Source organism: Prosopis cineraria, unplaced genomic scaffold (assembly GCF_029017545.1).
Source record: "Prosopis cineraria cultivar Desert tree isolate PC_DT_omini unplaced genomic scaffold, ASM2901754v1 PC10, whole genome shotgun sequence".
NCBI classification, from domain to species: domain Eukaryota; kingdom Viridiplantae; phylum Streptophyta; class Magnoliopsida; order Fabales; family Fabaceae; genus Prosopis; species Prosopis cineraria.
In genome coordinates this window covers 28590647-28603816 of record NW_026555341.1, presented here as the reverse complement: position 1 = coordinate 28603816, position 13170 = coordinate 28590647, and the positions used below count along the sequence as shown (strand labels likewise).

Below are 13170 nucleotides of genomic sequence, written 5' to 3'. Positions count from 1 at the left end.
TTAAGTTTTATCAAATTAATAAATAAAGTTACAATTTAAAGGGCATTTTGGTCCTTTTTCAGAAAAAAATAATTTTAATTTATCCTTTATTTTTGTAATGTAATTTTAAATTTTATTAGGTTTGATTTGTGAATTAGTTAAATGCAAAGAGTCAATTTAAAAGTTTGATAAATGAGATTGCAATCACTGTGCTGCGTGGATCGAACAATTAATTAATTAATAATTGAAGAATGACAGAGATCAGGTGGGTTTTTTCTTCCTCTTGCGTTGTGTGGGGCAGATTTTGTTGGTTGGAGACGAATGTCAGAATAAGTTTGTTTGACTGATATTACTGTGTCACCGACAAATATGAAATAATTTAAGGCTATGCCTATGGCTTACATTATTGTACTAACATAGGACTCTACAAAGGCATCAAAGGCATCAAAGGCTATAAGAGCCGGGCATGAAAAGGTACCTTCTTGAGTACTGTATTTTTTAAATGCTAGCCTTGAAAAAATTGACAATTTTAGTACAAAAAAGCTTTAGGGAATTGGGCTTAGCAAGCTATTGAGACTTTATATTTTTTTTATTATTTTGCTTATATAATTTAGATTTTGAAATTAATGAATAAGAATAATTTAATTTGTTATACATTTATTTTAGGTAATAAAAAAGAAGTGAGTGAGGTTGTTGAAAAAACGTCGCCTCCTCCAAGTATATTTCTCTCTAAAAAGTCTAATGCCTTTTTTTTAAAAAAATTAAAATGGATGATGATAAGAAATAAGGAATATACACATTTTAAATATTTGATTAAAGTAGTATGTAATTTATATATATGTATGAGTATAATCCGAAAGAGCCAACACTAACTTTTACATTTTTTTATGAGTAAAATTAAAAATTTTAAAAAATTTGAAGGGACCAATGAAATTATGGCGGAGGCAAGCACCCTCTTGCCCCTTACATATGTATTTGAGTATAATTTAAAATTTTAATCTTAAAAAAATTATGAGCTTTTGACTTCGGCCCTATCAATAAGGTTGCTTGATAAAAGTAATGATATTAAGATAAGAGGGCTTATGGATTTAAGTGCCAAGTTTACATTTATTGACAGCTTTATATTATCTTAACATATGGATCGTTTAAAATTTATATGGGTGGTTTGGGTTTAAAATTTTCAAATGATAAAATTATTTTTAAAAAAAATATGACAATGAAAAAATTATCTTTATTTGAAATCAATCATGTGCCTTTTAAAATAATAAAATCAAATTAAATCTACACCATTCAAATTCAAATTTAATCCGTAAAGTCCACATGTAAGAAGAGCACCCCATGAACATGGAATATGCTCTCTCTGTCTCCTGAATCACCGACTCGCTAGAAAGTTTAGCTATCAATATCACTTTATGTTAATATTATATTTTTCTTTTCTAAATCCCACACATAAAAAAATGAATTTAGTTTAACATGAAATGTAACAGGTAAATGAAATATTATATTAACAACAAAATTAGGTGTTAAACAAATAAATGGTCGGTGGCTACGTAGTTATGAAGCCGCATTCAATTAAGTAGTTGGTGTGAATAATATAGACAAGTGAAGCATTTCACCGCTTAATTTAATTACGACGTGTATTAATTAGATCTCCCATTCAATATCCCACCAAAAAAAAAAAGAAAAGAAAGAAAGAAAGTGTTGCTAATTTTTGTATTTCAGTTGCTTGAAAAGAACATGAAGTATAATAAATTTATTATTTTTATAAGATAATTCACATTAATAAATTTTTTTAAAAATTAAATCTGAATACACCTAACAATTTTGGATACTAGTTTAGTATAAACTAATAGATCTAACATGCATTTTAAAACCACTTGATTTGTGTTAGTATTCTGAAACTTAAGTAAATTAGAGCTTGTGTCAATTAAAAAAAAGTAAATTAGAGCGTGTTTGGTAGCTTAAATTAGGGTAAGTGTTTTTGAATTTAACTATTTTCAAAAATGTCCCATTTTTTGTTTTTAAATAAAAAGAAAAAATATTTTAAAATTTTTTTATTTTTTTTTGCTTTCAAAATATATTACACGTGATTATTAAAAATGAACGGTCACTATATACACTACTATTATTAATCTGCAGGAATCCTTACTATTTTTTTTAAAATTGTAAAACTGTTTTTAAATTAACACAAAAAACATATTTTCTTTATGTTTTGTTTTGAAAAATATTTAAAACATTACTCCTTCCGTTCAAAAAAATAAACCATTTTTAACCGAGTCTCATTCTTAATAAAGTAGTTACTTATTTTTCAACTAACCTTATTTTTTTATATTTACTTCTATTAAACGCCCTATAATAAATATAAAGTCATTATTAATAGGGGTATTTTTTAAAAAAAGGCAATGATTACATCTTAAAAAAATAAAAATACCTTACATTTTTAAACATTCAACTCCTTAAAAAATATCTTATATTTTTGAACGGAAGGAGTATATTGTAAAATAATTTTTAAAAACAAAAAAATGAAATACACAACCAAATGGGTCCTTACAATGCCAGCCATATACTTTATAATTGCCTAATTCCCCAGATGAATGAACTCTATGTGAAATGGGCGAATAAAACTAGCAAACACTTCCATATAGTTCTATATATAAAACCACATCCTAAAAGAGATTGATGATTATAAATCACTTTGTATATAAAAAAAATGGATTATAAATTACTCTATTTTAATTAGGAAAATTATTGTTAAGGAATGAAGAAAATAATATTTATTATAAATGACTATAAAAATTAAAATTAAGACAAAGGACCCATATAACTGTCAGTAACTATTATAACATTAATATAAACCCTGTTAATGGTACTGTATAAGTGACAAAAAAATCTTTTAAAGATAAAGTTGTGTGGATTTCAATTTCGCACAAAAAAAGTATTAAATTTCATTAAATCTATATATTTTAAAAAATAATTACTTTTTAAATAATTAATCGAATATATTTTTGAAATAATTAATTTTTAAAAAATTAAATTAATGTAATTTAAAAATATTTATTTTTAAAAAAATTACTACATTTTATTTTTTTCATTGGTTTAAAAACATTTTTACTGTCAACTTATATTTTTAAGACTTATTTTTTTATTTACCAATATCAAAAATGTAACTTTCAAATTCAATTTGAGACATGGTTAGAGAAAATATAGGAAATTTAACTAAGGGCAATTTTATCTTTTAAAATTTATACTTGGTATTTAGTCCTTCTCAATACTTACTATTTTTCAAGATCCTTTATAATAAGAAAAAATTAATCACTTAGTTCTTATAGTTTTGACCCGCTTGTAACTCAATTCTTTAACCTTGACTTATTATAAATCAATCTTTATAGTTTTAATTCGGTTATAATTCAAGCCCTAACTTTTTTATCTTGTAATTTAGTCTCTATAGTTTCAATAACTTAAATATTGGTTCCTATATTTTAAAAAATAAAATTATAAAGATTAAAAATATCTTGAACTTTTAATATTTATAATATTTAAAAATTGAGATTAAAACTATAATATTTTGAAATTTTAATATTTATAATATTTTGAACTTTTAATATTTATAATATTTATAAAGATTAAAAGAGTTTAATAATTTAAAATATTAATAATAAATTTTGAAAATATTATAAATATTTTTATTACTAATAACTTTATTGCTAATATTATAAATATTATAAATGTTAAATTTTTAAAATATTTTTAATTTTTTTAAATTTATTTTTTTAATATAGGGACTAATATTTACGTGGTTGAAATTATAGGGACTAAATTGTAAGAGGCAAAATTTAGAAATTAAGTTACATCCAAGTTAAAAATATTATAAACTTTTTTATCTTGTAATTTAGTCTCTATAATTTCAATAATTTAAATATTGGTTCCTATATTTTAAAAAATAAAATTATAAAACTTAAAAATATCTTAAACTTTTAATATTTATAATATTTAAAAATCAAGATTAAAACTATAATATTTTGAAATTGTAATATTTATAATATTTTGAACTTCTAATATTTATAATATTTATAAAGGTTAAAAGAGTTTAATAATTTAAAATATTAATAATAAATTTTAAAAATATTATAAATATTTTTATTACTAATAACTTTATTTCTAATATTATAAATATTATAAATGTTAAAATTTTAAAATATTTTTAATTTTTTTAATTTTATTTTTTTAATATAGGGACTAATATTTACGTGGTTGAAACTATAGGGACTAAATTGCAAGAGGCAAAATTTAGAGATTAAATTACATCCAAGTTAAAAATATAAAAATTGAGTTACAACAAGTCAAAGTTAAAAAATTAAGTTATAATTAGGTCAAAACTATATGAACTAAATGATAAATTTTTTTTATAATAAATATTATTTTTTCCAGGTTTTTGGGGATAGTTTTTTCCATTTTAATTTCACCCATTCACAAATTTTTTATGAGTAGAGTAAAACATTGCATATGAGAGAGAAAATATTTTAAACTTTTAATATTTATAATATCAGCAAGAAAATTATAAAGATTTAAATTATGTTAAAATTTATTAATAATATTTTAAATTATTAAACCTTTTTTATCTTTATAAATATTATAAATATTAAAATTTTAAAATATTTTAAATCTTTAATTTTTTTAAATATAAGGATCAATATTTAAGTGATTGAAATTATAAGGATTCAATTGTAAGAGGTAAAGTTCAGAAATTAAGTTACAATTGAGTTAAAATTATAAAGACTAAGTTACGAGTTAAAATTTAATAATTGAGTTATACTTGAGTTAAATTTTATAAACTAATTGATTAATTTTTGTTAAAATATTTAACAATAATTTAATGGAGGAGAGAGGATTTTTTCTTTTCTTTTTCTTTTTGGGAGGGGGTGGGTAGGCGAGATTTTCAAACTGTATGCGTGTGACACTGACATACTAACAAGAGAATAATCAAATAGGAGATCGCAAACCTAACCAAGCACCATAAATAATCCTCCCTGACGACCTATCTGTGGAAGCCAGGCCCTTTTAGTAGAATCAGAAATAAAAATCGAGCTTGACGGGTCGCCCGTTTAAATTTATTTTAATAAAAGTTTAAATTTAAAAATTTGATATTTTTTTAGATAATCGGACTTCGAAGCCCGGCCCTTTAAAGTCCTAGAAAAACAGGCTCGGGCCCGAGCGGCCCATGAAACCTGTTTTACTATTCACAAAGTATTATTTTTGCTTCTTTCTAGATAATGTGCAAACATTAATTTATACCTGCAATTGGTTGAATTGTTTTGTATCATTTTATGATAATTTTTATATTTTATCTTGTGATATATGTATAGATATATATTTGATAATAAAAAAGTTTAATTAATAATTATTGTAGGTGATGATAAAGAAGCTACAAAAATAATTGATATTAAACTTCCGCCTCTATCTTCCACAAGTGGACCTACATATGAGGGTTTTAATATTTTATTTATAGATGATAATAAGGGACATTTTGATTAGGATTGATAATGATGTTTGCCTTTATTTTATTTGGACTTTTAAATTTTTTGTTCATTTTTTAGATTATGTGAGATTTTGGTTTAATATATGTTAAATTTTAAATATTCTAAATAAATTTTAATGTTGAATATTCTTTTATTTTTATTTGGACTTACGGATCTGACCCTGAGCCCTATGAATAAAGGCCGGGCTTCAATTTTAGAGTAAAATTGGAGTCACTGAGCTTTAGGGTCTAGGCCCATAAGGGCCAAGCTCATAAAAGCCAAGCCATATGAGCTAAGCCTGTTCATTTACCAACTCTACCCCTTAGTTTTATTTTGCACTGTTTTTTCGTTTATAGCTTTTATTTCTTCTTCCCTGGTATCAAAATAATAATAATAATAATAATAATAATAATAATAATAATAATAATAATAATAATAATATTTGAGGGATTACTTTCAAGGATCTTAAAAAGATTTCTTGTTTGGTTAGAGAATCTCACGGCTTGAGTATAACCTAAAGGATTGATCATTGTCCAAACCAAGACATCTCATCTCATATCCCTCAAAAGCCAGCAGCAACTAATACAACACCTTGAGACATGAAAAGAACACATTCGAAAGAACTCCTCAGAGTCCTCTCTATTTATAGCCTGTTTGGTTCATTGAATCGTAGCTAATGAAATGTAATGTAATGGTGGGAAGTAGAATGGAATGAAATTTAATAATGATTACAATAAATTTGTTTGGTATCACATTAGGAGTGTTGAGAAAAATAAGAATTTTTATATTTATTTTAATTTAACAAGGAAAAATATAATCATTAATCCTTATAATTATATCAAATTTTGCCTTTTGTATCTATAGTTTTTTTTTCCAGTGTTTTTAATCCTTATAGAGACCAAAAATACTGAAAATATAAGGATCTAAGTAACAAATGTCACCCAATCTTACTAAAATTATAGGGATTGAAAACATTAACAAAAAAATTACAAAGATTAAAAACAAAACTCAATAAAACTACAGGGACTGATAATTATGTTTTTCCTTTTCACAATTATAAAAATGAAAATACTAAAGTACCCTTAACACAATCTCAAACTCCTCCCCTTGGACCACCCTCTTGTCATGGTCAATGTCCAGAAACACACTCCAAGAAAAGGTCAGTAACAGAAATGCATATAAGAAATCCAGAAATGCAAACACAGACGGAGGAATGCGACATGAAAAGAAAAACGGAAATTGCAGTGGTGAGATTTTTTGCGACAAATGGAAACGACGTCTGTGAACCTTGGTGCTTTTGATTAGGATATTTAAATCGGGATGAAGAGGGAAGAGAGACAATACACTCTACTATGAGATTCTGGAATGAACAATTTTTGGGCAGCAGCAGAGGTAGCAGAGGGAGGCGATAATGACTCTGGCAGCGATGAGGAAGGACGCTGTCAGCCAGGCACAGTGAAAGAGGATGTTGAGGGCATGGGTGAGAAAGGGTAGTGATGTGGGTGGCTGGAGGGGTTGACGGCGAATGTAGAGGAAGGTGGCAACTGGTGATGAGGTTCAGGCACAAATGTGAAGACGAAGGAGAGGAGGGATATTTGATTAAATTGATGGGAGGAAATGAGGATTACATGTAATTTTTTATGTAATCTGGATTATATTAAGTAATGAACTTTACAAGTAAAATGACAACCGAACGGTTCACAGATGGGAATTGCTTTAGGATCATCAGGATTACATGTACCCCTTACATGTAATCCATCCAAACGAGCCATTACATGATGAATACAGTGATGACGACGGCAAGAAACTAAGTTCCACTGGGTGAGATCAGTTATCTGGATTACACGACATCATTATACTTTATCAACAGCCAAGCCAAGTACAAGAAATTATGTAGACGACTCGTTTAGAGGGGCACGAGAGAATGTAATTATGTACGAGACTGCCATCCTGAGTCTCACTGCTCTACTTTTCTTCCATCTTTATCCTGATGTACCCCCCCTTCCCCAAAATACTAATTCATTGAATGAAGAACCTCGAGGCATAAATGTCAATTTTAAGTTTTGATATTTGTTCAATGTGAGATATATACATTGTCCTCGTGAGGAAAACTTCAAAGACTGTCCGATTCCAGTTCCCCAGAGTGAGAAATATGATTGAGCAATATATCATCTCGTAAATCAAATTCAAGTTATGGATCCAACTATAATAGGCAAGAACTATAATTAATATTCAATACCTCTTATGCTTCTATAATAGTTCTATCACGTGACGATTCCTTTGCCACAAACTGATTTACCTTGCTGGCCTCCCTCTGAACAAACTCGGCTATTAATTTGACAACAGAATCTGGCTTTTCAACATGAGGGAGATGGCCACAATTGGCTATCTGGCGTATAGTTGCATCAGGTAATTCGCAATGCAGTCTCTGCAAAAGTTTTTTTTTAACTTTGACACAGAATATCATCGCCTTACTAGTAGTCAAATAAACTGAAATAAATTGGATTTGAATAAGTAGCCTAAGTCCACTTACTCAATGTGCGTCTCAATTACAGTTACTGAATTTCATTGGTACTTTAAAATTATCAAGATATAGTTTCATCCAACAAAAATTTGAGTTTTGATCTGATAATTTTTTGATTAAATAAAATGGTTATTATCGTGTCATGCGAAACATTGACTAAGTGGATTTAGGCCACTCACCAAATCTAAATCTGAAGAAATTAGATCCCTGTGCTTCAGAAACATGAGTTCCAGACACAAAATAATCCCATATCTTGTGAATCACATGTTTGAGAAAGAGTACAATATGGAAACTAACCACGGCAAGCTTATTGCTGATGATACGGTCATTCTCACCCCAAATGATCAGTGTTTTTTGCTTTACCTGTTAAGCACAAGTTATAATATCCCACAAAAATGAGGAGGCAAACTGCTTTACTTAAGAATAAGGGACTTTTCTATAGTACGAATATATCTCTATCCAATTGAATATTTTTAAACATCTCTATGACATTTACCAATTGCATTTGATTAGCTTTCTGGGAAATCAATCCCATCCCTTGATCCTCGATTTAAAACTTACATCTAACTGTTTTCCGAACCGAAAACGATATGCTTTTGGTCTGCTGTAAAAGTAGCTGACTGCAATACTGTTTTGCTAAGAATGAAAACATGGGCAGATAAAAGCTATCATAAAACAAAGTTTCTACATGTCCCATTGGAAAAATTACCAGTTATAGAAGTTCCAGCACTCAACAACTTTTTCACTAAAATTTGCTGACTCAGACTATAGAAATGATAATTGGTACACATTTTCTTAAAATATAAATAACTAAATTTGTAAGTATATAATATATCTGTCTTCCCCTTCAAAAATGTAAAATTCGTATAACTGCTTCATTCGACAAAGACAGTAGTGTGAAGCATACATATGGAAATATTTTCTAGGGACCGCTAAAATGATAACATGAGTTATATAGGAGCAGTTGGGGAACGAACATAAATAACATGACAAGTCTCATGGAATCATCAATTATCAAAAGGCGCATGCTTCATGGGCCCTGTCGAGTACTCGAATTTTAAGCCATTAATCTGTATCAATATGCTTCTCTTTGGGCCCTAAAGCATGCCCTAGCCCTAGTGAACTCATGGAACCCAATTCACCTAAACTTTTAGCAATAAAAAATAACATGCTTCTCTTTTCTAAACACCAACACACCACGAAACAATGCCTCATTAACTTGTAATGCTAAAGGTACCTTTCCTATTTGGGAAGCAACATTATAACCACCACTAGTCATAAAATCCACAGTAGCATCCTCCCACCAAGGCAACAAACAATGCAAACGGCCTACCTATATAAATATTATATAAACACCGTGATTTCAATTTTGAAGTGTCAAAGTATATCATAATTGATCAGTATGAGAGTACCGCACACAATGCAGGAGTGCTAACACTTAATACATGTGGGAGATTTGGACTCTCAACGATTCCATGCTCAATTTTTTAGGTTCTTGAGCATGAAATGCCAAGATATCCATCAGCTCATGTGACAAATATCCAGTTATGAAATTCAATGATTCAAATATCCAAGCAATACGTTATATGACAGGAGGTATATTAAAAATTGGGAAACTCACATTAGTCCCATCAAGGCTAGTATTGAATGATAAGTCAGAAAAGGTCAAATAGTTTGCATATAAGCGTAACGGGATGCTCTTCAACAAATACGCCTGATTCAAAAGTGTACCAGTAGTGAGTATAGCAAAGAATAACTTCAGCTTCTAATCAATTCTATCCTCATATATTGACTGGGAGGGAAAAAGGAATACTGTAGAAGCTAACATTAAAAAAAGGCACAGAAAATATTTTAAACATTATATAAAGAAATACAGAAAAAGCAAATATAATCTAGGCAGAAAAAATTTCTGAAATAAGTTTCCAGATAATAGCTGAGGCCAAGCAGTTGAGGCTTTAGTATTTTAGTAACAGATGATTACCCCAGCATAAGCTACAGCTTTAGGTAAGGTTGCCAGGTTTCCTGTTCCCTCTGCATATACACTAGCAGCAATCAAAACAAGCTTTTCCACCTGTAAAGATGAACTGCAAATAAATTCTCGTTGCATGTCATTGTCACTAAATGAAGCACCCTTTTTGTGCAGCAGAAGTTTTCCCAAATTCAGTTTATGGGGGATATTCAGAAGTTAATTATTGGATGACACATACAGCTTCTGGATAAGTGACTGCAAAGTCAATGGCAACAGCAGAGCCAAGGCTTGGTCCAACTAATATCATAGGCCTTCTGATGTATGAGTTCCAAAACTGTTGATAGAACAACTTCAATACAATGAGCAATGGTTGGCAGGAAATCAAAAGAGAAGAAGAACAAAATTAATTGACAATCAGTGAACAGCCATTTTAGGAAGCACCAATATGACTTTCCTGCAAGCATACCTATCCCTGGTACAAATTGGTGTGCCATGCACATTGAGTAATGATTGTGCTAAAATCAGGGTTTGTGATGTTTTTATTATTATCCTTTTCACGTCAGTAATACCACTATATATACCTATTCAAACATAAAACGTCAGCAAACTTTCCAATTTATTCATCATATAGGTTCGCATATGATACATTTGCTCTTTCTGGTGCTCTAAAGCAACTGTTTCTTCAAAAAATAAAAAATAATTGCCTAATGATCAAGTAAATGCCTATAATGTAACTGATTTATCATTTCATTTTACATAATTTTCTTTGGTAAAATTTCATTTCACATTATTAGTAGCAAAGGCAAGCAATTTAAAGAATTAGAGTTTAACAAAATTATATAATGCTTCACATTGACTACACTGTTACAACTATCAACTAAATTGTAATGTCCCTTAGAATGCACAAGATTTAATGAATACATCGAGAAACATGTTGGTACCTGATAGAAGTGATCACGTTTTGATACAACATCACATGGTGGAAGTTTTTCTGATGGATAAAGAAGAAAGGATGGATAAAATCATGACTAATCTTGCAATGGAAGATGTAGAAAAACAAAGGTGAAACAAAAAAGCAGACCTAAGTCAGAGAAACCCCAACCAAGAATGTCAACAGCCCAAGCCTCAAAACCAGCTTCCTCAAGCAGTGGATATGTATATCTCCATTCCAAACATGAGCTGAATATTAAGAAAGTGTGAAATCCGGAAGCAATTTAAGCACAAAGTATATCACCTAGTTCTGTCTCTTAGTTAAAGAACCTGTCAAAACCATGTAGAAGAACTATTGGATTTTTCTTGTTCTCCTTCAGTGGCTTCACACAACTACTCATTATCAGATTTTCTGAGAACTTCACCTGCTTCGACCATATGGACTAGATCAGCAGTTTATAAGCAGAAAAGGATTACTGTCATATCACACTGGGGAATGGGGAGAATCAGAAATTACGCAAACTTAAAATTTATCAAATAATCAAGAAAATTTCAAAGTGAAATCATTTGGCAAAATTTTTCCAAACCAAAGCAATTTGGCAGTTAAATTACACTTCAGGGGATCAGAGTATGAAAGTAATCGGGGACAACCTATACAATCTAATTTCAAAGTCTCAAAAGGCAGCCTAGAGATCCTAGCAACTAAGATAAGGACATCCTTTCTCCAGGAAAAAATGTCAATTGCTATACATACTACAAGTAACCATGGCATCACACTCATAATTGAACCAAGTTCTGCTTAGAAGGAATACACTCAAAGTTTATGGGAACCACAAGACCAGCTTTTTCACTGACATCCCTTGTTCATGAATTTCAAGAGACGAAGTAATAGTAGACCAGTCTAACGGTTATGCTTCAAGTCCAAAATGCTTTTAGAGACACGAAAGTAACGCATAATCCTTCTAGCTGAGTTAGCAGTTTTAGGTCCAGCTGTTTGTTAACCGACACCAAATTAAACAACTTTAGGCTTTTAACATTATCATAATAATCGTCTGGTCCAAAAAAATAAAAAAAGACACCATCATAATAATCTTTGATAATCTAACTCCTTTACAAGGCAGCCACAAAGATAAATACCAAAGGAAAGAAAATCATAAACGAACGCCCAACTTAGAAGAAGCCCAAAAGGGCGGTGAAGCAGGACAAGCCCACACCTAATGCACGAATTCATAAACAGGAACACACGAAATTTCCACTGAAATGGTGAAATACAAGAGTAAACGTAGAAATTACAGGGACAGGTAGTCTCTGAATCCTCTTGGCTAGGTTTCGAGCAAATGGGTCTTTGATTTTCTCCACCTCTTTGGGAAGAAACGAAGGGAACCCATCAGCCACAACCCGGAAACGCCTTAACATTCGACAACTAGTAGGCATAGCTGATGCACCGAGAGAGAAAACTTGCATGTTTGTGATTGCAAATCGCAAACTGAGTTAAGCATTGGCAACGAAGACGGTGAGCTTTTAAGCGCGAGTTCAGACAGTGAAACGAAATCCGAGCGAAATAAACCACGATATTCACACCTGAAACCTTCTCCTCGTGTTTCAAATTTCGATATTTTTTTTAATAACAAATCTCGATATTGTTTATACTTTACATGGTAAATGACGATTGAAGACCACCATCAGTTCATCAAATGATCATCCATTTTATGTTTTTATGGCACTGGACCCATCCGTACGTTTCAGTGCCACTTGCCTGAAATGGCTTTGTCTTTAACTTTTTCTATGTTAAAAAGGCATAATATTAATTAAAATTTAAGAATACGTGGTCAGGCTCTGCTCCAAAACTCTCTTGTTTTATTTGCTGTCGGGTCTTGTTCTCTTCAAGGGCATACGTCATTCTTTGACTTTTCGCCAAAATCAGCATCGGGACATACGATATAGGTTTTGATAATAATAAATATTATAAAAGTTGATTTTTTTTTTTGGCCAGAAAGATTATTCATTAAAGATCAAGTAATTACATCAAAGTAAGACATAGAATCTAAAGAAAGCAAGTCATAGAGTCTAGAGAGAGCAAGTCAGGTAAAAGGAAGGAGGACAAAGATTCCACCAAAAGGACATACCTCCTTAAAACATTCTTTAGCTAACCAATCATTAGTTAAATTAGTAGATCTAGAGATCTAATAAATGGACCAAGAATTATTAACCGAAAAGGAGCCGCAAACATCAGCAAAAAGGACAGTATAGGG

At 30.0% G+C, this 13170-nt stretch overlaps 1 protein-coding gene across 3 annotated transcripts; it reads right to left on the bottom strand.

Moving 5' to 3' along the window:
* Nucleotides 1-7539: 7539 nt before the first annotated feature.
* Nucleotides 7540-12658, bottom strand: LOC129284421 (alpha/beta hydrolase domain-containing protein VTE7-like). 3 transcript variants are annotated; one of them, XM_054919902.1, is made up of 11 exons: nucleotides 12212-12658; nucleotides 11249-11343; nucleotides 11070-11167; nucleotides 10930-10979; nucleotides 10227-10322; nucleotides 10001-10090; nucleotides 9641-9733; nucleotides 9257-9352; nucleotides 8317-8382; nucleotides 8199-8226; nucleotides 7754-7923 (listed from the first exon to the last, which is right to left on the bottom strand). In XM_054919902.1, exons 1-11 carry the CDS (start codon nucleotides 12380-12382, stop codon nucleotides 7901-7903), a joined length of 906 nt encoding a protein of 301 aa, XP_054775877.1. In that variant the 5' UTR covers nucleotides 12383-12658; the 3' UTR covers nucleotides 7754-7900. The 3 variants fall into 3 exon arrangements, with proteins under 3 accessions (XP_054775874.1, XP_054775875.1, XP_054775877.1); XM_054919899.1 differs by lacking the exon at nucleotides 8199-8226 and having other exon boundaries at nucleotides 7540-7923; nucleotides 12212-12654; XM_054919900.1 differs by lacking the exons at nucleotides 8199-8226; nucleotides 9257-9352 and having other exon boundaries at nucleotides 7540-7923; nucleotides 12212-12657.
* Between the last annotated feature and the right edge of the window lie 512 nt (nucleotides 12659-13170).

Excerpts from the sequence above, each read along its gene's own strand:
- LOC129284421 (XM_054919899.1), bottom strand. The coding sequence starts at position 12,382 with ATGCAAGTTTTCTCTCTCGGTGCATCAGCTATGCCTACTAGTTGTCGA. Across the intron at positions 11,344-12,211 it reads TTCAGAGACTACCTGTCCCT|GTGAAGTTCTCAGAAAATCT; the intron begins GTAATTTCTACG and ends TGGTCGAAGCAG. Across the intron at positions 9,734-10,000 it reads AAGCTGTAGCTTATGCTGGG|GCGTATTTGTTGAAGAGCAT; the intron begins GTAATCATCTGT and ends CTTTTGAATCAG.